Source organism: Xenopus laevis, chromosome 6L (assembly GCF_017654675.1).
Source record: "Xenopus laevis strain J_2021 chromosome 6L, Xenopus_laevis_v10.1, whole genome shotgun sequence".
In the NCBI taxonomy this organism is placed as follows: domain Eukaryota; kingdom Metazoa; phylum Chordata; class Amphibia; order Anura; family Pipidae; genus Xenopus; species Xenopus laevis.
Window position 1 is genome coordinate 61,124,756 of NC_054381.1, and position 26,090 is coordinate 61,150,845.

Below are 26,090 nucleotides of genomic sequence, written 5' to 3' on the forward strand. Positions count from 1 at the left end.
TATCCAGGCAATTTCAGGATTTGAAAGAATACAGATAAAAAAGCAAAGACCTGGATGGGAAAAATGATGTAGATGTGGAATCGCCTAATAGCTGTAAAGTAACTTGTGAGAAGGTCCTTCAGTATTATAACTTTGAGGCTCAGTTTAAAGCATTTTGCCTTGATATGTAGCCTTCGCTTTTTAAGTCACAATTGGATTGAGGCCTTTCTATATTCTTTGGTTACAATTCCATGGCTGCTGCCCCTCAAATCATCTAAGAGAAAATTATTCATACGTATATCTAGGGTTTCCACCTGACTGGTATTTTATCAGATTGGCCAGTACAAATGATGCTTGATGCCAATGTTATTTTAAAAGAGAAAAAAAGAAAGATATATGAGGACCAGTACTTGTTACCAGAAAAGGTGGCAAACATAATTTTGTCTTTGGCAAAATTATACTCACTCAAGATACCTCTATTGCAAATGAAGTGCAGCCATCTCCTGGGGGCCTATTTATCAAAGGTCGGATTTTAGTGATTTTAGAGGTTTTTGAAATGACGATTAGACTCACAAACTCTTTTTGTTTTACTAAAGAATCCAAATTAAAAAAAAAGTATGATCGGAAAATTGCGCTGAACGATACAAAAAATTCCTCTAAACATTACACCTTCTAAAAGTCAGAATTGATTTGAAATGGTCCAATAGGATCAGCGCAGCTCTCATTAACTTCTATAGGATTTTGACAACTGTTACCTGGCACAGTTTTGTATTAGATGTTTTTGTAGTTTTTACACTTAGGGGCAGATTTATCAAGGGTCGGATTTCGAATTTGAAAAACTTCGAAATTCGAATTCAAAAAGACCAACTGAAATTAAATTGAAGGTTTTTCTGGCCAAATAGGTCAGTTTTCAATCGAATAGGTCAGTTTTCGATCTAATTTGAATCGAATGAATCGAATGAATCACAGTAATATCACATTCGATTCGTACGATTCTACTTTTTTCCCAAAAAAACCTTCGGTTTTTCAAATTCTACCAATTGACTCCAAATAGATTCTAGGTGGTCCCCCATAGGCTAAAACAGCAATTTGGCAGGTTTTTGATGGTGAATGTTCGAAGTCAAATTTTTAACGAGGCAGTACATGATAAATTTATAAATTCTAATATTCAAATTTTTTTCAAATTTGAATAGAATTTGGACTATTCCCTAATCAAAGTACACAAAAATTAGCTTGGAATTTTAATTTTTTTGATTCAAATTTTAACTTCGAACTTTGATAAATCTGCCCTTAAAGGAAAACTATACCCCCCAAACAATGTAAGTCTCTATAAAAAGAGATTGCATAAAACAGCTCATATGCAAAATCCTGCTTCATGTAAATAAACCATTTTCATAATAATATACTTTTCTAGTAGTATGTGCCATTGGGTAATCATAAATAGAAAATTGCCATTTTAAAAAATAAGGGCCGCCCCCTGGGATCATAGGATTCACTGTACTCTCAAACATACCAACAAACCATACATGTTAGGTCACATGAGCCAATTAACAGACAGAGTTGTGTCTTTTGCTTCCACAATTCTTCCTGTTACAGTTAGAGTTGTAGTATTTCTGGTCAGGTGATCTCTGAGACAGCACAGAGACCATCACAAAATGGTGGCTCAAGGCAAGAGATGTAAAAGGGCAATATTTACTTAAATATATATTCCAGTTTGGTAAGATTCTTTAATATGCCACTTAATATGATATGAACTATCTGTTGCTTAAGTGTTCATTTTGGGGGTATAGTTTTCCTTTAATATATCTTTTAAAAAAAATTCAAAAACGACAAATCTTTTGAGATTTGCGGAAAAAAACTGTAATTTGATTGTTAGTAAATGGGCCCCTTAGAGTAGTTCACATTTAAGTTGGCTTTTAGTATCCTATAAATGTCCTTTTTTTAAGCAAGTTTTCAATTGGTCTTCAGTTTTTCTTTTTTATAGTCTTCTATATACTTTTTTTCCATTTTCTCCTCTCTTAGTCTTAGTCTTTCACTCTCTGTAATGCAAATCGCTACTTGGTTGCTAGGGTAAATTGAACACTAGCCACCAGATAGCTGCTGAAATTTTGTGCCATTTTGATGTAATTTTTTTTGGGCATCAGTTTAATATCAGATCACTTTCCTTTTGATTTGATACCAGTCCGATTATTAAAGGGGTTGTTCACCTTCAAACAACTACTTGTTTTCAGATAGATCACCAGAAATAACGACTTTTTCCAATTACTTTCTATTTTCTACGTGTCACTGTTTTTCTAATATTGAAGTGTAAAGTGTAATTTTTCACCTTCTAAAGCAGCACTGGTAGGGGGGGTCGCCGACCCTGTAAACTGTTCTAAATTTATACATTTAGTTGATACATTTCTTATCTTTGTCACTGCTGAGCAGAATCTCTGGGTTTCATTACAGGCAGTTGTTAGAATTTATACAATATTTGCTAATATTCCAGAGATGCTGCTGAGAAATGTATCAACTAAATGTTGCAAAATTGTAACAGTTCAGAGTCTGCGCCTGAATTACTGAGCTGCCAGACTAAAACACCAGACAGGAACATTCAACTTTAAACGTATATTTTGTAAATATGTAAAAATGTAAAATGTAAAAAAAGTAATAATGGAAAGAAATTGAAATACGTCTTTATTTCTGTGGAACAATCTGAAAACAACTGAACTGAAAAAAGTGTTTGGAAGGTGAACAACCCCTTTAAAGACTGAAAATCATTATGATATAATAGCTTCAGTAAATACTACAGGAAAATGCAACAAATTGTTACAGTTACAATTTATTGTCTAAATACTTGTCTAAAGGCCAAAAATGTGTCATATTTTCTTGATCCTTGCTGCATACACCAATGATTTTACTTTAAGGGTCATATTTATTATGCTGTACAAAACAAAATTTGATGAAAACCGGTGTAAAAAGACGTGTATGTAGTGTTATGCCATGTGAACGCTAGATTTGCAGCCGTTATTTTACATTGCTTCCAACAGAAGTCACTCTAAGAAAAAAAAGCATAACAATTCTACACCATTTTTTAAATGGTGAAGCCTGGTGATGTGTGGTGTATTGTTCTAATAAATTTGTTGACTTTATTGTAGACCTTGGGTTGTGGCCATTTTTTCTATAAATTATTAGGAATACTTATTATTCGTTTAAATGCCCTGATTTCATACCATCCTTGTACAGGTATGGGACCTTTTATCCAGAATGCTCGGGACCCGTGGTTTTCCGGATGAGGTATCTTTCAGTAATTTGGATCTCCATGCATTGTCTGCTAAAAATCACTCTAACATTAAGTAAACCCAATAGGATTGTTTTGCCTCAAATAAGGATACATTGTATCTTAGTTTGGCTTGAGTAAAAGGTACTGTTCTATTATTGAAGAGAAAATTTAAATAGTTTTTAAAAGTTTTAGTTATTTCATTATAATGTGGACTATGGGAGATGGCTTTCCCGTAATACTGCACTTTCTGGATAATTGGTTTCCGGATAATGCATCCCATACCTGTACACCCAAAATTGGTGGCTTTGAACATGAAAGTCACCTGGCTGTGAAAAAAGTGATATTATTATTATTGGGTAATAAAGCCCAACTAAGGTTTGCCTATTCTTGATTCTACAACGTTACATAGGTCCTATGTTCTAAACACAGTCTGTGTTACGTTATTTAAAACGCTGCCAGTAAAAATCTGCCACCAGCTCGGATATTATTCTACAGGAAAAACTGTAAAGTTCTCAGCAGTATGAATTTATAAGAAAACTGCTGGTGTGAGATTCCCAAAGGGTGTTTGACAAATTAATTGCTTCCTGAGCTATCGAGTTTCACACAGCATGCCTTGCGTTTCAAGTGGCCCAAGTAAAGTTCAAAGCAAAAGTCCGGCATGCTGTTAGGTGTGCATTCTTCTTGTAATGGTGGCTATGACATAGAACATTTGTTTTATATATATATATATATATATATATATATATATATATATATATATAATATATATATATATATATATATATATATATATATATATATATATATATATATATATATATATATATATAATGTAGACAGAGGATCACACTCACAGGACTTAAAGGGATACTGTCATGGGAAAAAACATTTTTTTCAAAATGAATCAGTTAATACTGCTGCTCCAGCAGAATTCTGCACTGAAATCCATTTCTCAAAAGAGCAAACAGATTATTTTATATTCAATTTTGAAATCTGACATGGGGCTAGACATTTTGTCAATTACCCAGCTGCCCCTGGTCATGTGACTTGTGCCTGCACTTTAGGAGAGTAATGCTTTCTGGCAGGCTGCTGTTTTTCCTTCTCAATGTAACTGAATGTGTCTCAGTGGGACATGGGTTTTTACTATTGAGTGTTGTTCTTAGATCTAGCAGGCAGCTGTTATCTTGTGTTAGAGAACTGTTATCTGGTTAACTTCCCATTGTTCTTTTGTTTGTCTGCTGGGGGGGTAAAGGGAGGGGGTGATATCACTTCAAATTGCAGTACAGCAGTAAAGAGTGATTGAAGTTTATCAGAGCGCAAGTCACATGACTTGGGGCAGCTGGGAATTTGACAATATGTCTAGCCCCATGTCAGATTTCAAAACTGAATATAAAAAAATCTGTTTGCTCTTTTGAGAAATGGATTTCAGTGCAGAATTCTGCTGGAGCAGCACTATTAACTGATTCATTTTGAAATTTTTTTTTTCCCCATGACAGTATCCCTTTAATGCAAAAATGCTGGTGTTTATTGGAGCAAAAAGCTAACATTTCGGCTAGCACTCTTAGCCTTTATTAAACTTGGCTAAGAGGCTAAGAGTGCTAGCCGAAGTAATCTGAACTGTATTTTCTGGCTATTGGACCCAGGAATAATATACCTACTATACGAGTTGTGACGGCATTCATTGCGCTCTCTCTACATATATATATATGTATTATAACATATGTGTTGCAATAAATGAGACACCCTCAAACATCGCCTATTAAATAGGTATACTTATTAAAAATATTTCAAGGGGGTCTCCCTCAAGTTTCCTTGAAACCTATGGGATGGTAAGATACTAGTCGCTTATTCTTATAGAAATAGTGAGTGAAAATGGTAACTGAGGAAGGGGCCTTGGCCCTCAAATTACTGGTAAACTACTGAGTGGAAGTTTCAGTATAGCAATATCATTATATGTGTATGTGAGTCGGACTGGAGGGGTGTGGACCCCCCCCCCCCAGGGCTGCCACATCAGGGACCTGCAACCCCGCCTGGGGCTGATCCCCTTCTGTCCTCCGTTACCCCCCTTCCCTTGATCGTATCTTCTTTGCACAACGATTTGCGATGCAGTCGGGTAGGGGGAGGCCCGTAATACTGCACTTTCTAGATAATGGGTTTCCGGATAATGCATCCCATACTTGTACACCAAAAATTGGTCTTTCTGCAGGGTTTTTTTTTCCCGGTGTCCCTCCGGCCCAGTTCAACCCTGTATGTTGTGAAATGCATCTAATATAAGACTGGCCAGTAACAGGAAAGGGGGCATCTGCTGTAATTAGATTTTTGACCAGTTTGTCTGAACAGAGGTGGCTGGGAGCAGTAGATTGTAGTGTCTGTACCACTGACTAAAGTCCAGTGGAATTTTAGTCTGTGCAAACGAACTCATGGTTAGGCTGTCAAACTAATATCAGCTATAGCGATAACCATGTCAGTACATGTAAAGCCTGCTTTACAGTTGTTCCATGTCAGTACAACTTATATTTGTTGTGGTTTTAACTGATACTGTACTGTGTTGCTTTATGCTTATACACAGTGGCATAACTAGATATTACTGGGCCCTACAGCAAATCATTTTTCAGGCCCCAAAATATTTAATTACCATTATTTATTGAAATGGTATATGAATTAGGGCCTCGTGGGGCCCCTATACTTCCTGTGCCCCCCTGTAGCTGCAGTGTCTGCTTTCTCTATAGTTACACCCCTGATCATACACTCTATGACCTACCAATGTCTACATAATGTCTCTCGCTGTTTTCTTCCTTCACTGGGACAGAGGTAACTTATTCTATCCAGAAGCAGTGAGTGGAACAATTAACTTGAGGATATTACTATTAAATAAAAAACATTTCAGTCAGTGATATTTCTTGACCTGTTTACATTGTTTAGACCTTGGCAGACATCCTTTTTCTCAGGAGTCTCTGTCAAGTAGTAATACCAATTCCAGACACTTTTTGAGTGTCTCATGTGCCTTACATTGCTTTTCTTTCCCAGAGAATACACCATGGGTGCCAACATTAAAATCAAATTTTTCTTGCCAATAAATGAGGATAAGCTATGGCACATGTAGGTGGAAAACCGCAGCCGTCACCAGATCTGCCTGTCACCACTTCCTATAATGATATATGGGAAACGTTCTGCCTAAGGCTGACATGGTGTTAAGCAAAATGGAGGTTCGTTTGTCAACGCCACATATTCCAGCTAATTACAGTGGCAGTGCAAATGCCCCATGTGCCATAGGTCTTTAGAGAAGTCATTTGCACTTTATCTATATGAAAGAACCAAGAAAATGTGTGTTTAAAATAAGCTATACCCTCAGATTGTGCTGCTTATGTAAAGAAAAACTAAAGTTATAATAAAATACCACACTGCTTACTCCTTTGGAGATATGTTTTGAGCAATAAATGTCTTTTAAATCCCTATATCCTAGAAAAGAATTAAACTGCTTTTAAAGACTGTGATATATTTTAATTTGTTACTCAGCTTTATTTCTTCATTCCTAAAGGTGCTGTAGATGTAATAAAGTCTGCATATTTTGAACTGCTTTTAATTTGTGCATTGAGGATAAAATGCATTTATATGAGGTGCAGATTGAGCAGATAAGTGAAGAATGAGGGAGAAGAAAGACAAATATCACATCCACCATACTTTGTTTCTGAGGAGCGCCAGCTCTCGTGGGAATTGCTTTGATCTTTGATTAAGATATCTCTGTGTCTAGCCAGGGAGACATGGTAGAACTGACTTTAACATTAGATTACAGTTTGCTATAGTGACATCTGCCAATTGCAACCCTCACAATTATCAAATCTAATCTGCTTCTTTCTGCACTGAGAAACCCTCTGTTCCCTTTGTACATGTTTCTTGATTAGGCTTTTAAGTTTTCTTACTGTAACATACACCACATTGAAAATGTAATATATCTTACTACACAAAGGGGCATATTTATTATGCTGTGTAAAAAACAGTGGGATAATACACCACACATGACCAGGCTTCGTCATGTGTAAAAAAATGTGTGACGTTTTTACGTGTTTTTCCTTAGAGTGACTTCCGCCGGAAGCAAAGCAAAATAACGGCGGCAAATCTGACGTTCTCTTGGAGTAAAATTACACACACCTTGATAAATTCACCATTTATTTTACACAGCTTTTTACACTGTTTTTTTCAGCAAATTTTATTTTACACAGCATAATAAATATAACTTCAGCAACTACAGCTAGTGGGTATTGAATGGCACAGTAGACAAAATAGGTCACTCATAGACCTAGATTAGATAGTAGCCATCAGAGTACAACGTATTACATTATTCCATTATTATTACAGAATTGAGAAAAATTGTTTAATTAAATAGGACCCTTTATAAAATAGAATTTGTGTGTTTCGGAGCTCTCTGGAAAATAAATCCCATACCTGTAAAATGTACTATGAACCAATTGTATATTTATTTTGTACAACTAGGATGGATTATTTAGATAATTATTTACAAATCTGTTCTATTCTGCCTTTTTTGCTTTTAGGCCTACTGCATTAGCAAGCAGCCCAACATACCCAGATCTCCCATTCTTCCGGATATCTCCTCATAGAAATCCAGCCAGTGCATCTGATTCCCCATTCAGCCCTCCTCATCCGTACATCAGTCCTTACATGGACTACATCCGATCTCTCCACAGCAGCCCCTCACTGTCTATGATATCGGCTGCTCGTGGACTCAGCCCTACCGATGGTGAGTTTTGTATTGCGTCTAACTATTATTTATTGACTCTGTTGGTTCGTCAGTTGCATTTTATTGCACAGTGCCAGTTCAACTCCTTGGTCACCTCTGTATTTGTATGTGGAGTCTCTGTGAATACTGGCCTGTTAATGAACTTTATCAGTGACACTGATAATATTGGAGCAATGGACATGTGTCCAAGAATGGTAATCTGTAGTATGGCAACACTAAGGGGATTGTGTAGCAATGCCTGCGTTACTGTTTTGCATTAGGAACCAGGTACTTAGGGAATTGCAGCATACTCCTGTATGCATACTCACGTTTCATTGCACAGAGCCATGTTCCCAGCCTTAATGAACACTCTTGTTCTGGTGGGGCTCTGAAATTAACCAATTGACAGAGAAAACACAGCTCTGAGTTTCATCAACAGGTTGAGGAAGCACAGCAAGTTTTTGCTCAGCTATTATGATTAGTTTTTTAGCAGCAGGCAGTTCTGAACCAAAGAAAGGACTTTTATGTAAAATAAATACTGAGGCATGTTAAAGAAAAAAACAGACAAGGAGGACATCTTCAGTGCAGCAATCTATACTCCTTAACTGAGATTCTTTTTTTGCCTTTAGGCTTGTTAACATACAGTAGGCTCACATGTTTAGGTGGAGTGGTGGCTCTTTCATATTTCTGATTATGGTGGTAGCAGACGGGGAGTTTAGGTGCCCAGTGACAAATGTTCTCTACTTTGGGAGACTAATCTCCCCGAAATAGTCTCCCACCGGCAAGAATACGAATCGCCGGCGGGATGGTATATGAATCGCTTCGGAAATCACCCAAAATTTCCTCTTGTGGCTGACAGGAAGGCATTTGGGGAGATTAATCGCCCGCAGTAGTCACTGGGCGACTAATCTCCCCATCTGCCACCACCCTAAAGTGTCAGGCGTCATTGCACAATGTGGGATGAACTTTGCTTTTGGAATTGAGCACAATTAATTTTTGTTAGAATAGGTACAGCTATAACAGAGATGATTTTATCGATTTTCTGACATTTGTATACTATCAGATGAATCTGTCCAGTTGCAATCTGAAATGTTTGTCTTCTGCAGTCCCACATGCTGGCATTAGCCCTGCTGAATATTACCACCAAATGGCACTGCTGGCTGGACAGCGAAGCCCATATGCTGATATTTTTCCATCCCCTGCAACTGCTGGTGCTGGAGCTAATGCCCTTCATATGGAATATCTTCATGCCATGGAGAGTAAGTATAAGATCCTTCAGTCCTTGCATATCAGACTGATTTAAAATGAGAACATCAGCAGCCTTGCTCTAAACTCAAAACAGTTTCCAGCTGACGCAAGGTTTACGATTACGATTAGAAGAAAGGATGTCCCGCCTAAATATTTGGAAGGGGTTTTTTTACAGTGAGAGCTGTGAAGATGTGTAATTCTCTCCCTGAATCAGTTGTACTGGCTGATACATTAGATAGCTAGAAGAAGGGTTTGGATGGCTTTTTAGCAAGTGAGGGAATACAGGGTTATGAAAGTTAACTCATAGTATAAGTTGATCCAGGGACTAGTCCGCAAATTGGAGAGGCTTCAAATGGGAAATGCCTTCCTCTGGATTAACTAGCAGTTAGGCAGGTTAAAATAGAGTTAAAAAGTTGATCTTGATGGACATGTGTCTTTTTTCAACGTAACTTACTATGTTATTATGTTACTTTATATGGTTATTATATTGAAATGACAGCCCAGTCATCAATGCAGTTTCCAATCTCAAATAAACAAGTAAGGGGATAGCTATTGGGAAATACAGGTTCTTGCGCTCCATTAAACAGCTGTGTTATAGTTTATCTGCATGTTTATTGCAAAGGGCATTATTAATGCATTAGATCCTAATGTATTGTATTAATGGAAAGTCTTCAGCGTAAGGATTTTTGTGTCAAATTTTAAAGAAGTGCCTAATAAAATGTTTCTCTTTTTCTGTATGTGATGATACCACAGTGATTTTAGTCTGTATAATCGTATTTATATACAGGTTACAAACCTTATTTAAAAGCAAGTGTAAGGCCCCAGAAATGTATATGTAATGTTCAATATTTAAAAATAATTTCTGGGTCAAGAGGAAACCTAAATACATTTTATGTAATAAATAGCTGGAAAAGTTCAAATAATGCTGGTTTTGTTAATCGCATAAAAGTTGTCTTTTTTATTCCTCATGCCCCTTGAAATACAAGCAAAGAAATAAAAGTTTCTGTAAAGTTTGTAGTATCCATTGGCCTGATTACTTTCTGGGAGAGATTCCAACATCAAACAGCTTCAGGAGCAAACCTTGTAAGAACTTCAAAGCAATACTGGGGATACGTTCAAATATGTTTTCTTGTCCTCTTCTTATTAGACATTTCCAGCTAAGACATTTATCATACTCCTGACTAGAATGGGAGAAGCAATGGGAAATGTAGAGTTTAATCATAAATTCTTTTGGCCAGAGCACTGGCATATTTGGCATGGTTCCAGATATGTTCAGCAGTAGGAAATGTTTGCAGTCTTTATTTTCCTGTTTTTGTAGGTAAGTAAGAACTAGAATAAAGATAGACAAAAAAACACAGATTGTCTATTTAGGGTGGATGTTCACTGCATACTTTGTTTTTTTTTAGTTCTCTGCTTGTTTTTTAAAAAATATTATTTTTATGTACAATATTGAATCCTGGTGTGTTCTAGATAAAGTTTGTTTTTCAGAGTAGTGGATTACTGATTAGTGCTATACCTGTATCAGAAGTCAGCACACTCCCAGCCACAACTAGGTAGGGGGAGCGAAGTGAGAGGGAGGCCGGTGGAGGACTTAAAGGAACAGTAACATCAAAAACTGAAAGTGTATTAAAATAATAAAAATATACTGCAGTGTTGCACAGATGTGTTTGTGTCAGAAACACTACTATTGTTTATATAAATCAGCTGCTGTGTAGCAATGGGGGCAGCCATTTAAAGGAGAAAAGGTTCAGGTTACACAGCAGATAAGCTCTGTAGAACATAATGGTGTTATCTTTTATCCAATATTTAACCTGTGCATATAGCCTTATTTAAATTTCTGCCATTGCTACACAACAACTTGTTTATATAAACTACAGTAGTGTTTCTGAAACAGGTCAATTTTACCAGTGCAGAGCAACATTATATTTTCATTACATTCATTTTTGGTGTTACTGTTCCTTTAAGGGCCTGGACTAGGAGTAGGCAGAAAGAAGAGGTACATGGCTAGTGCCTTCACCTATGCTCTATAGGAACGTGCTTTTTCTACTTACCCCTAGTTCCAGCCCTGACATTTTTATTAGGCAACCTTTATTTTTGGGTTTACAAACTATTTAGCTAAAAGAATTTATCTGACTATTGATTAGCCCAGGGAGCTTCAAACCTTATTTAGAATAGAAATATCTCAAAAGCTACCAGAGAAAAAAAACATAGAATGCCAGAACTAAACAGACAGGAATTCAGTTTCAATAATTTTTTTCTGCATTGCTGCATGCTTCATCTGATGTTCATAGTATTTTGGGGCTTATTTATTATTACTCAAGGGTCGCCATTGGGTATACTGATGTAAAAAGAAAACATGTCTGTGTTCTTTATCATGATTGCATCTTTTTGCATAAAAAGCCTGTCACCTAAACCCTGTTAAGATAAAAAAAAAGAGCAAAGCAAAAAAAAACAATTGATGCAAAAAAATGCAATCTTGATAAAGAACACAGACGCATTTTTTCCCCTTTGATATATCTGATTCCCGACCCTCGAGTAATAATAAATCAGCCCCTCTTTTGACTTTTCTTTAGATTTAAAAAAATAATGCTTATTTAATTTTGAGAGAAACAAGTTGTGACATTGCTGGGATTTCAGAGAACTGCCATGTCACTAGTGGGAAACGATTAAGTGGAGTCCCTTTCAGTGTTGTACAATGACAATTCCAGTGATGTAGCAAGGAGTTTACATAACAGCATCTGGAGATTCTCTTCTTTCTCGTGCCTGCTATAAACATTAATCCGCTCATTTGGCTAGTTCGCTGATAGATATCTTTGATTTCTAGCCAGATATAGAGTTGGTCAGGTACCAGTGGGTACTTATAGAATACCCGCAAAGTGGTTGGGACTCGGCCGGAATATACTAGATGCTCCCACAGTTTAGGTGGCCTGTGGGTACCCTTTAGGTGCAGTGGGCTGGCTACAGGCAGCCATTTAAGCAGGTCAGGTGGAATTACATGGGGATAGAAAAGGGTTTAAGCTGGTACAAGTCGGGTTTAGGGTAAGTGGATACCGGTTAGGAGCAGGTCTAAACCTGTGCATGTCTATTGTCCTATACAGGAGGCAGTCAGGGAGGGTCCATACTCACGCAGAGAAACTGCAGATCTGAAGGGGCAGAATTAGCAGCTTATTTCTAACCATGTATGGACAGATTTCCTTATTCTTGATAAAAGGGGAAATTCACATATTGAGAACATGTTTCCAACAAGTAGAGTCCTGTGTGGGTTACCCGCAAAAACCTGCGGTACCCTGCATGTTAAGGGTAGAAGTTCCGGGTGCGGGTATAGACGCGGGTCCGCAGTTCTGCGGGTTTGCGGGTTGGGCCGCGGGTCTTCTCAATAGCGATTTTTACTCCTCTTTTCTGATCACACCTACCGGTTTACAATGACAGCACTTCCCAATTCTTGATGGTCAGCAGGTCGCAGGGCCAGGTTGCGGATAAGTTAATTGCGGGTCAGGTAGCGGGTCCCAGCGGGTAAGAATGCAGGTTGCAGATTGCAAGTTGCAGGTAAGGGTCGGGTACGGGTTCCAAAAAATGGACCCGCGCAGGACTCTACCAACAAGTCCCTATTGCCAGTATTAAAAATTTGCTCAGTTCCTTCAACATTTTTAATAAAGTATGTGCTTTCATGTTGGGGTTAAGTACTGCTCTCCCCTTTAATGCAACTGGGAAGCATCAGTCCAGTAAGAGTCCCATGTTTTCTTCTTTCATTAACATAGCAGAACTTAAAACGTGTGCTGCCCTTGTTCCTAGCTCCCTATCTGCACTGGCATTGCACAGGCCCCTAACTTTAGGTAGGAATTTGAGGGAAACATTCCCAAATGTAAACTTCCAGGAATAGGATAAGACCTTCTGTTAAAACAGCAATTTGACATTAGAAGTTTAAGTACAAGAAAAATCCAAGATTAATTTAAATTTTTAATTTGATAAAATGTAAGATAGAATTAAGATCTCATTTAAATAAATACATTTTTACATTAACTTCAAATCAAAAATCCATGAGCATCTATTATGCTGTTAAGTTTCCCTAATGAGGAATTTTGAACAAAGATTTCACAAAACTGAAGACCTGATAGGTCACACAGCCCATCAAAACTTGTTTGTGAAAAACCTGTTTTGTCAGGTAATGGATGTTTTTATAAAGAGAAAATATGAAGTTACCCTTTCAGTGTGAAACCCAATTAAAATTGTCCTAACTAGTTCCTTGTATATAGTAAATTAATTATTGTAAAAATAAAAGGGATATAGTGCCTTATCATTAATCACCCTAAATATGCAAGCATTTTAAACTGACAGAATCCTAAATCAACAAAAGAAGATAATATTACCGAAGAACGCAAATTACGGCATGTACTTTTTGTGTCACACAATCTCTGATGCCTAAATGAGAAAGAAAGCTGTATTCATTTCACAGAGCCATAACCCAGATTACACTGCTTTTAAAGCTCTGTTGATTTGAGGCTTTCCAGATTAATACATTAGTAAACTTTTATTCGAAAATCATTATTAGGCAATAATAATTAACTCATCTACATCATCAAGGGAAATAAAAGAAATCAGTGTGTTTTTGCTTGGTGTTATCTTTTTTGCTAGTATTGTTTTTTGAATTACTCATTTATTATTACATTTTATTATTTAATTTTGTTTCTTGTAAAGCACCACTCTGGTAGCCAGATGGGATACCTTTGCGTTTAGAGAGTGATATTATTATTATTTTATGCATTGAAGATAAATTATACCCCAAATTTAAGATGAATATATCTTCAACTTACTTCTCCTTAAGGCCCGTGGGACACAAGCATTTTAGCCTGCCTCCGTTTTCTAAGGGAGTGCACTGTCTACTGGAAGTCACTTCATATTCATCTATTGAGCAGGAACCTTGTTTCCTCCTGTATAGATCAGTATTTGTATTTAATTTGCATATTAAATGTATGCAACCTTCAATACTATTGAGCTGCAGAATATGCTGGAGCTTAATAGATAGATAATAATTTTTATAATAATAGCTCTCTGTGGCAGACATTTCTGCAAGTAGGTGTGTCAGAATCACTTTTTGACTTATGGTAGACCTAATTTGCTAATCAGTATTTTTTTTTTTACTAAAGTCTGAGTTTATCTCGTAATAGTAATAAAAAAATCTCGACCAAACTCTCATGCCCGATTTTAGCTTATTTAGTAGCAAAAAACTCAATTCAGATTGTTAAAAAACTTGAGTTTTTGCCAGAAAACCCTGAAAAGGTCAGATTTTCAGGCTAAATCCAGGAAAACCACTATAACTTCAGTTTGGGATAGGTGCCTCTCCCATTGATTTATTCAGGACCTTGACAGGTCTTAGATGGTAGATTACGCATTCGGGTTTTTTGCAGCATCAGGTGTATAATCTCGAAACAATTCTTCCCCAAAATGTTCCCCCCAAAAGCCCGACCAGAAAAAATTTAGGTTTAATAAATAACCCCCAAAATGTTTTTAAATCATCACTCGGGAAAATCTAATTTAAAACTATTATGGACATCCAGGTGTTGATTTGCAAGACTGAGACAAGCAGAAATGTTTTTCTTAAGTGTTCTCTTTTTACTATTTTATCAACTACAAAGTAGTTCTATATTTTAAAGACATCATTAAGTATAATCTTCATAAAGAAAGAGGCAAAATTAACAAGGACGTGTTGAGCTAAATATGCAGATAAAGTTTGCTCCATCTGCAGGTAAATGTCTAAAGTATTTGAGTAGTTCCATGACCATATAAAGGAACAAGGCTCTGAGCATCCTTCTTTTTCACAGATTATTGGTATGGGCATTAATGGGTATGCTATATATTAAAAAAAATCAAGATTCTATGTGTCACCTAAGTATCACTAAGCACAGTTTACAAATGTTCACATACAGTAAATGATGATCTTATTAGTGCTATTTCCATAGAAATGTGCCACAAGGTGAGATTTGTACAGTACTGGATCTGGTAGCTAGGGACCAAATTATCCTAGCAACCATGCATTTATTTGAATGAGGGACTGGAATATGAATAGGAGAGGCCTGAATAGAAAGATGAGTAATAAAAAGTAGCAATAAAAACACATTTGCAGCCTTACAGAGCATTTGTTTTTTAAATGGGGTCAGTGACCCCATTTGAAAGCTGGAAAGAGTCAGAAGAAAAAGGCAAATAATTCAAAAACTATAACAAATAAATAATGAAGACAATTTAAAGGTTGCTTAGAATTAGCCATTCTATAACATACTAAGGGGTTATTTATTAGTCTGAATTTATCTCAATATTTTCTGCTACAAACAACAAATCCGCTCTGGTTTTTTACTCTTTTTCACCCGAAAACTTCGGGGTATTGCACGAAACCCAGCTCACGTCAAAAAATCATTGGGACTTCTCCCATTGACTTATTTGCAACCTCGACAGGTCTGAGATGCCGGATTTTTAGATTCTGACTTTTCTATCATCGGGGTTTAATAAATTCCGAAAAAATTTTGATTTTTTAAAAGTCTGATTTTATATTAAAAAAATCACAAATTTTTCGTGATTTTTGCATTCGTGTTTAGTAAATAACCCCCTAAATGTTAACTTAATGGGGAACAACCCCTTTAAGAGACAAGTGGAAGGAGGGCCCTGCCCATTAAGATTACAATCTAACAAATATAATAGAAAGGCACATTATCAGGCTTGTATATATATTTTTATTTTAGTAGCACTCCTGGTATATGCAGTACTGTACATATGTTACAATCATGCAGTTTGAAAAATAACTTTGTTGCAACTATGTCTGTTTGAAGGCTACATTGTTTTATAATGAATAAACTAACAACGGGTTTCTCATAGTTTCTATTTTGTCTTTGAAATAACACATGTATCAATTTCATGAACACTCTTGCCTCAGCAGTCTGTAAAAATTATGCCGTACAACACCATTAATCACCTTTTGGATGATTTAGAGAGTTGCATTGTTGTATTGACAAGAATCTCTGGAGTGAGCATAATCTTATAGTGTGATGTATGCCCAAGAAGTGGAAAGGCTGCTCTGAGCACACTTGTGATGTCAGGAGAGTGAGGAGGAGTCACTAAGGATCTTACCAGCTCATTAATACCCCTTTTCAACATTAGGGCTTGTGCTTAGCATACTTTTACCTATTGTTTTAAATAAGATGTGTGTGTTTTTTTATTATCTTTTACACTAAACAGGTTCATATCTGAAAAATAAAAGCCTCTGTAAAATGAGCTGATGAGGAAAAGTTTATTTATAAGGGTAAGAACCCATAGGATGTTTTGTCACCCACAGGCAAGGAAGCATCCGAAAAAACCTTTGCATTGTTGTAAATCAGTATTGCTGCCGGTTAAAGAGTTAACTTGCATAATCGCACAAAATACCTCCTCCTATTTCAGTGGTTGTGCTAGTAAACTGTTTTACAAGGACCAATCTAGATTTACTTCACTACAAATGTATATTCAGATTTCTTTTGTCGTCCACGCTACATTGCCTCTAGCACAGGCAATAAAATGTTGTGTTCTTACTCATAGGGACAGAACGTAGACTGTGACTTTAATAGTTTTCAGATTTTGACCTGTTTAATCCAAAAGATAACAGAACCCATAGATAACAATCGGCAAAAATCTTGTTTAGCACATGCCTTAATGTTGAAAAAGGAGTATACTGCCTCTTTAAGGATGGATTATTTTACTAGTGAAGAGATACACCAGCTATGTCAAATAGGTACACCACATACTTTATATGTAATAAAAGGTACAACGTTTGCACAGGTAATGTAATCCATAGAAACCAATAAGGTATTTGCATTTAAACAGGTGGCCAATAAATGCCAATAAAGTTCTTTTAAATTCACACATAAAAATATAGTATGAGGGATAACAGTAACAATGTTTATACTGTATGTATTTTATACTGTACACACATAGATGGCTCATGTAAAGAGCTCAGGCAAAACAGTTTTCACAACAGTAAACAGCAGATTTTATTTTACTTTTATTTAGGTAATAGGAATATCAAGGTGGCATCTAATATATTTTCTAACAGACACGTTTCAGTGAGTTTTTACTCTTTAATAATAAAACAGTACCTTATACTTGATGCCAACTAAGATATAATTAATCCTTACTGGAAAATCAATCTTATTTGGTTTATTTAGTGCTGAAATGATTTTTACTAGACATAAGTTGATCTAAATTACAGAAAACCCCATTATCCAGAAAACCCCTGGCCTTTAGCATTCTACATAACAGGTTCATGAATTATATATATATATATATATATATATATATATATATATATATATATATATATATATATATATATTTATCTTAATATCAATAACAATTACAATTACAATTTAAAAGCACCAGATCAGCTTATTCTAAAGTATAGTCCTTACTTATTTTCATGTCGAATCCCTATCTGTGGGTGTTATAGCATTATATTTTGTATATTTAAATGTTATATTTCCACACATAAATACTATTGCTAAGTTATTCCAAACAAACAAATAACAGTACATCAGCCTTCCAGAGAGGTTTTATGTTATTGTTTATTGTCTTAAAATCTTGACACTTAAAATACAATGTGGCTGTGATTAATATAAGGCAGCATGTAACTCAATCTTAAAGTGAGTTTATTTTCAACCCATTCATTTAACCAGAAAGGCAAGGGTTTGTTGGTATTTAGGTTCGAGCACTGTCTCATGGCTTGTTCTGAATTAATGATGAGAATGTCTCCAAACCCGTCAGATTCATAAATCACCAGAAATAAGAGGGCTAATACATAGAAGTCTTATCCTTTTGTTTAGCAATTTATCATGTTGCTTGCACATTAATAAACAGAGTTCCCCTGAGGAAATCTACAGGATGATACATTTTTCTTCCTAATTTTCCTCAATTGTAGCCAGTAGATCACAGGTGGAAAGTAAAGGCGCTTGTCATAACCACTAGCTGTTTTAAGTCCTGTGTGTAGAAATCAGCAGCTCCTCTGTAATAATAACATCTTTTATCTATACAGCACTTTTTTACATCTGTACATTTAGAAAACTCTTATGATCCCAGTGCCAGAACCCATGCAGTCCCTCTTTTGGCTTAAGGATTTAGGAAAGATGGAAAAAGCAGGGCCCATATTTATTATAAATAGAAGCTGCATTTTCTAAATACAGTACATATGTATAATGCATCACACGTTTAAATTAGAAGTTACTTGAGAGTTCTAAGACTATGTACTAAGATACTGTACTTCTAATATGTTACTTAGGTAATAATTTACAATTTATGTATACGGGGGAAGCAACTGTTTAAGGAGTATGAGGGCTTGGGATATATACTGTACATATATATCTAAATATAAATAGGTGAGCTGTCATTTTTACATTTTTATTTTTTAATATTAGAAAACCTGACTTCACATGATCTGTTTATAGTAGAACCCTGATTTTTGTTACCCAGATTTTATTGTTTCCCAAAATTTTTTGCAGTCCCATACAGGTAAGTGATGTTTGTTTTTTCCTGGAATCTCCAGGAATTCATGCTGTTTTATCACTGTCCCTCAGGAAACGTAAAATGGTGAGTCAGCGACAAGAATACTGTATGTAGCCAGTATGTTGGCCTGCCCATTACACTGAGGTTGAAATATATCCCTATATTTGCCATTCAGTAAGTCCTATAATATTATGCAATTACCATTCAAATAGTCAAAAATGTGCAGAAGAAATAATGTTGGATGTCTTTTCACAGGCTCACGGTTTTCCAGTCCCAGACTATCAGCACGACCAAGTCGCAAGAGAACGCTGTCTATATCACCCCTTTCTGATCATAGCTTTGATCTCCAGACAATGATTCGCAACTCTCCAAATTCTCTCGTTACTATCCTTAACAACTCCCGCAGCAGCTCATCTGCTAGTGGCTCTTATGGGCACCTAGCAGCCAGTGCCATCAGGTAAGATCAAAATAATAATTATGAACTAGAATTCTAGTATGGTTATGCCACTTGTATGTTTCTTTAAAGACTACCCGGGGAATAATGCATTGTAGATGTAGCATTGCAAAATACTATTTATTTACTATTTACAGCTGGGAAAAGAGCAATAGCTTCATACATAAATTATGTATAATAATTTTGATCTAAAGACTGTGTACTGAGGCTTTTATAGTGTACTATGCACTGGCACATGGAATTTGGTCAGTGGCATAGGAACTGTGACCTATTCTGAATTCAGACTTAAACATATATTTCATTCTCTGCACTGTTTTAAGAGAAAGAGACAATAAAGAAAGCAAGGACAGCTACAGATCTATACAGAAAATAGGGAAAAGCATGGAAGATGTTTAGCTTAGAATCACAGCTGTTTCTGTGTACATTCCACAACTGTGACCAGAATCTTTGTGACCTTTCTAGCATGACTTCCACAAAGTTTGGTTTTCATTACAAAGCCTTTATTTTTTTATTTCCCAGTTAGTAATTTTAGATTTTACTAACTAATGAAATTACAATGCAGTTTACTAACCACATGAAAGGGGTTGCTAAAATTTCTATGTCTCTTTGACATGGCAAATATAGACATTTTATCTTTGCTGTACATTCCATGTGATGCCATTTTGCTGTCTGAAATGAGTCCTATGTGCATGGGCAGCAATGTTAGCAGTGAGATGGCTTGGTGAGTGGGATTAATTAGCATTGGGGAACAATGGAATTTTGCAGGATGGCCAAACTATAATTCTGAAAGACAAACAACTTTTGATCAGTTGCAGTTAATGTAATTTAAGATTTAGCAAATGCCAAAGTGGCATGTTAATTGTAAATCCAATCTCTTAAGATCTAAAATAAATAAATAAATGCAGGACATTGATTAGACAAGTCAAAGTTCAGCAATATTTTTCCCTTTTTTTTTTAAAAAAACGCATCAGTTAACAGAGCTGCTCAAGCAGAATTCTGCACTGAAATTGTTTCCCAAAAGAGCAAACAGGTATTTTTATATTTAATTTTGAAATCTGACATGGGGCTAGACATATTGTCAGTTTCCCAGCAGCCCCCAGCCATGTGACTTGTGCTCTGATAGACTTAAGTTACTCTTTACTGCTGTACTGTAAGTTGGAATGATATCACCCCACTCCCTTCCCCCCAATGGCAAGGTAACAAGATAGCAGCTCCCTAACACAAGATAACAGCTCCCTGGTAGATTTAAGAACAGCACTCAATAGTAAAATCCAGGTCCCACTGCGACACATTCAGTTACATTGAGTAGGAGAAACAATAGCCTGGTAGAAAGCAGTTCCATCCTAAAGTGCTGGCTCTTTCTGAAAGCACATGACCAGGCAAAATGACCTGAGATGGCTGCTTACACACCAATATTAAAAAAAATGACCGAATCCCTTTAAAGCAGCTGCCGAAAAGTCCAATTGGGTCATTAAACCTAAGGTTATATATTGTTATACATACAGCAGCTGTCATCAACCAAAGTGCAGCTGTCTAGTTTATCTCAGGATGACATAAGAATGTCTTTTTATGTGGGCCCTTTAAAGCAATGGTCCAAAACCATGCAGTCCATTAGATCCTGCTCATATGCAAACTTCTATAGGTTGTTTATTTGTCCTGTAGTATATTTACTTATGCTCCAGCAAACCAAAGGGAGAACTAGATTGTATTTCAGTAGACTATGCATGTGGTATGTAGGTACTTTGGGGTATATTTATCAAAGAGTGAAATTATTGATGGCTACAGTTTGCTAGAGTGAAATTTTGACACTCTCCATTCATTTTAAAAGAGTATTTATCAATGGGTGTAAGTGAAAATTCTCCCTTTGATATATATGCCTTTCGAAGTCCCATAGAAATAAATGGACAGTAGTGGAATTTCACTCTAGCGGACTGTGGCCACCTCTAACGTCACTCTTTGATAAATATACCCCAATTATGTTCTCATCAGGTCCAGGGGTTATCGGTGTACAAGGCACCAGCATTTAGAAGAGTCTTGGCAGTACCAAATATCCTTTCCGTACAAGTAGTGCTCCTGTGCTCCATGCTTCTGTACCTACATCTGCAGGGTGGTTTTTCTGACCCAGAAAGCCTCTGGTGAATTGCTTTGCTGATTCCATTCTATGTTGTTATAACTCCTTTTGTATCAGAAAAAGCAGCCTGCAGGTTCTAAAACAGGTAGGTATGATCCAGAGTGTATGGAGGACAGGGACGCTATAAATCTGGAGTAAATCAGAGTTTCAAAAAATGCATGACACGAAACACCCGCTTCATTGGAAAAAGCCATGTTCATCTGAAAACACATTCTGTTTATTCTTAATCACTTTATGTTCAGTGGAAGCATCTGGCTTCCTTATGTAAAGTTACAGCAGTTAACTTTTATAACCTTTCAATCAGTCTTTAATTATCACAGACTGTCTTCTTCAGTTAGACTAAGCGTTAATAAAATAAAAAAACTGCTGATAAACTTCAAAAAAAATTTCAGCATTAGAATCAATAAATAATCTATTTATATTGCTAAAAAGTAGAAAGTATTTTCGTCCCCTTTTTTACTATCTGCTGCTCTTCGGTTAAAACCACTCTGTACTGCAATGTAAATGATCTATTATTGTTAGGGAAAAGCTTGCTCAGAACTAGATTAGTTTGATAAATATGTCTCATCAGCAGCTGTCAGAAGAACAATAATGAGCTGCCTGTCTCTTCCAAGCTATGAAAATATGATTGAGCTTCCCTGGATTACCAACATGTTCCAAAACATACTTTCCTTCAGTTTGAAAATGTAATTCAATATTTCCATTTGTGGCCTATATTCTGCTGTGCGATCAGGCACTTCTCTGGACTTACTGATTTACTTCTTCAAAATGCATTTGCTTTGAACTTGAAAATTACAGGAGGCATTTAGGGAACTCTACATTTTCTTTTTTTTTAATTTTTATCATATCTCACTGTCAGGGTCGGACTGGGCTGACAAGAAACTGGGAAAAAATCCGGTGGGCCTCCACTGGCCCAGACCTGCTTCCCAATAGGGTGGAATTTAAAAAAAAATATGTACGGCACGCAGATCACCTGCTTTCACATATTCACGTGGGGGCCCGAGTTTTGGAACTCGGTGGGCCCCAGATGCTCCAGTCTGACCCTGCTCACTGTCACTTTAAAGGGATACTGTCATGGGAAAAAAATGTTTTTTTTTTTCAAAACGGGTAAAAAAAAAAATCAGGTAATAGTGCTGTACCTGCAGAATTCTGCACTGAAATCCATTTCTCAAAAGAGCGAATAGATTTTCTTATATATAATTATAAAATCTGACATGGGGCTAAACATATTGTCAGTTTCCCAGCTGCCCCCAGTCATGTTCTCTGATACAGTTCCGTCACTCTTTACTGCTGTACAGCAAGTTGGAGTGATATTACCCCCCCCAGCAGCCTAACAACAAAACAATGGGAAGTTAACCAGATAGCAGCTCCCTAACACAAGATAACAGCTGCCTGGTAGATACAGGTCCAACTGCAACACATTCAGTTACATTGAGTAGGAAAAAAAACAGCTTGCCAGAAAGCAGTTCCATCCTAAATTGCTGGCTCTTTCGGAAAGCACATGACCAGGCAAAATGGCCTGAGATGGCTGCCTACGCATCAATATTACAAATAAAAAAAATACACTTGCTAGTTGAGGAATGCAATTTTATATTGTAGAGTGAATTATTTGCAGAATAATTTAGAAATAAAAACGACATCATAAAAATCATGACAGAATCCCTTTAAGCACCTGTTACTGGGTTTGTAGCATCTGTGTATACTCTCATGTGCAATGCTAGTAAAAGGGACTTCTTTTCTTTATATGATGCACAATTCATAAACCTAACTTTTATTTTCCCTTAGTGCCTAGTGCAGAAAAAGTAGTCCTTGAAATATATTTTCTGCATCCAACCTTTATCTGCATCATCAATAGCAGACACCCTAATGTCTTAGTCATGTGGCATGACAATACACTAATGGAAAGTACCCACTATTGTATGATTTAATGATGTTCTCGGCAACTGGATCACTAAACTACTTACTATTAGTGGCTTTGGTTTCCTCTGTAACAAGATTCAGGGCCCAAAATCTAACTTCATATATAGCATTTTCTTCACAGCCTCTGTAGAAAATGCACTTTAACAGTTTTGGGCTGAAATCTGCCCCATGTGCGTAGTAAACACTGAGAAATAAAAAAAAAGATAATTACATGCTCAGTGTCTCAAGTATCTGTTCTAGATCATGTTTGCCATAAAATGTATTGGTAACAATCCCCTGAGATTTTACTTTAGGGAACTGTAAGCTCTTGTGAGTAGGGCCCTCCAATTCTATTTTTTTGTGTGTAACCCTTGTTAAATTATTGTAAGATCACTGTTTATTGTAAATTATTGTGTGAATTGCTGGGGCTATGTAAATAAAGATGAATGAAAATGGATCACTAATCTACAGCAGTTAACCAAGTGATTGCTATAGCATTTGGCAAATTAAGAATAACAGTTAGAATATGTATTGAAATTGGGAATTGCCTAAAAGTCATGGAATTCTTCAATAGTATATTTGGATTACACAATTATATGCTTTAATAGCTCCCTAAATATAGTAATATGCTCCTTAGATATAGATTTTTCTTCCTGATTTATCTTTGTGGTGTAGTGTAATCATCTGCATGCACCAGTAACATAGTTTCTATATGTTTTAATGAACAGAATAGGGTAGTTACATTGTGTAATATATGTTCACTGAAAGGAAGAAAGAGCATTAAATCATTGTGCTGTGTGATGAATGGTTTGTACTGTACATTGAAGAATAAATTGAACAAACTGGCATAGAGCTCAGTGAACATGAAATCAGCTATTAGAAGGAAGCTTGTGAACAAATTCTAAGGCTGATATGCATCTTTTGATTAATGTCCTATCAATCATCCATAGTGGTTACCTTAGCAAAGTCGGCTTGTAATCATTCATAGTTTCTTTCAGGAACACTGGCAGGGATATGGGCTTGTAATAACTAAACATTATTACTGATTTCCTACTGACTATTGCTGAGAACAATTACTTATGTTCAGTGTGTCAGGGCTTTATATTTTAAAGAAGTCTAGATTGTAAAATGCAAAGAGCTGTTCTTAAGCCTAATAATATTTATACCCCAATAGCAAAACCATTGCCATGCACAATTTAGAAATAGTAGCAGCAATAGAAATAACCTACGGTGGTGTCTATTATTATTGTTTTTTTCGTCTATTAGTATTACATGGTAATACATTAAAGGACTTTAAAATGACCAGTGGTCTACTTAGAAATAAACTCATAGTGATGCACAGTTTTCCATGTTGTTTAACACAACTCTTGAGTAATATTTATCACAATAGGTATTGTTTGGTAAAACCAATCAAAAATTCTTTAATTTTTATGATAATTTGACTATTACAGTTCACTGATTTGCTTAAAGTTCTTGAAAGGACTTTCCAATTCAAAATAGTCATGAATGAAATATACAGAGTTATATAAGAATTCATGCATAGAATCAGCAATGTACGCCTTACATTGCATTTTTTTTATTGATTATCTAACCCCAAAATATGATTCTAGAATTCTAGATGCTGCGAACAGACAATATTATTCAAATCAAATCTCTTACCAGTGTGGAGCTTTCAGATTGGCTCCCCGACGATCACATGTCCAACATCCTGCTCCCTGGCAAAAGGAGCCTCCTCAAAATATCACAAATACTGACTTCTTAAACACGTTAGATCTTGATGAATTAAAGCTTCTTTATTTGTTGGCATATAATAGTAACATGTCAGCTGTGACTCAGTGCAGTAAGTCACTACTACTGACGCATTTCGTGCCCCATGGCACTTCCTCAGAGTATATATATATATATATATATATATATATATATATATATATATATATATATATATATATATACTGTATATTTATTACAGTGCTGCGCAATATATTGGTGCTCTAAAAATACATGTTAAATATATATACACACGCACACACATGCAAGACATCCTGCAGGTTACCATTTTCCTTTTGATGGTCAATTAAGCCAGTACATAAAAGATTACACTATATACAAACAAATGTCAGCATAGTTGCCTAGACACTATCAACTATTAATAGACATTATAAACTATGAAGGCCATTTTATATGTTTATTCTTATCTTTATTTTGAGACTTATTCTTATCTTTATTTTGAGACTTCTTGACTGGGAGCATTATACTGTATGTGAAAATCAGGCTATAAGAAGTGGTTTGGAAATTCCTGCTTTCAGATTAAAGTCTGAATTTGGTTCTGAACTGATGTGCAATCTCAGAAACACAAAGGAATAATGAAGTGATGACAGGTATTAGCATGCATAATAGGCTTTAATAGACATTTAATGATGTTAAACTAAGGGAGAGAATTGCCCTCCTGTTGAAATATCCTTGTTCTGAAAAAAAATCATTGATCACAGCTTTCTTGGATGGAGGCTGCAGTGCAAAGAGCATTGATAGAAATTCTTTAGGTGACACACAGGATGAGCTGAGCAAATAAATGAATGGTATGACAAGTACAGTGTTCAAAACACATTAAGCAATTGATTTTCTCTCCACCAGTAATGCGATCTTGAGACATATGAAGGATCTCGTACTTCCAAAGATGAAAGAAATTAATTACACAAAGCAATGCATGGAACCACCATACATTGCTATGTCCAGTTTTGCAGCATTCTTCCAATGTAAATCATGTTTTAAAATACCAAATAAAAATATAATAAAATATAATTGCAGGTGGATCAGGTCTAAAACTGATTCAAGTTCAAATATTTATTTTACTGTCTGTTCAAAAGAA

General features: G+C 36.0%; 1 protein-coding gene across 4 annotated transcripts in view; it reads left to right on the forward strand.

Moving 5' to 3' along the window:
- gli3.L (GLI family zinc finger 3 L homeolog) overlaps positions 1-26,090 on the forward strand; it is a 147,541-nt gene that overhangs the window by 92,663 nt on the left and 28,788 nt on the right. For all 4 annotated transcript variants that reach the window (XM_018266317.2, NM_001087971.1, XM_018266318.2 and 1 more), the window contains 3 exon segments: positions 7,792-7,997; positions 9,083-9,235; positions 18,996-19,197. In XM_018266317.2, coding sequence (XP_018121806.1) covers positions 7,792-7,997; positions 9,083-9,235; positions 18,996-19,197 — 561 coding nt within the window.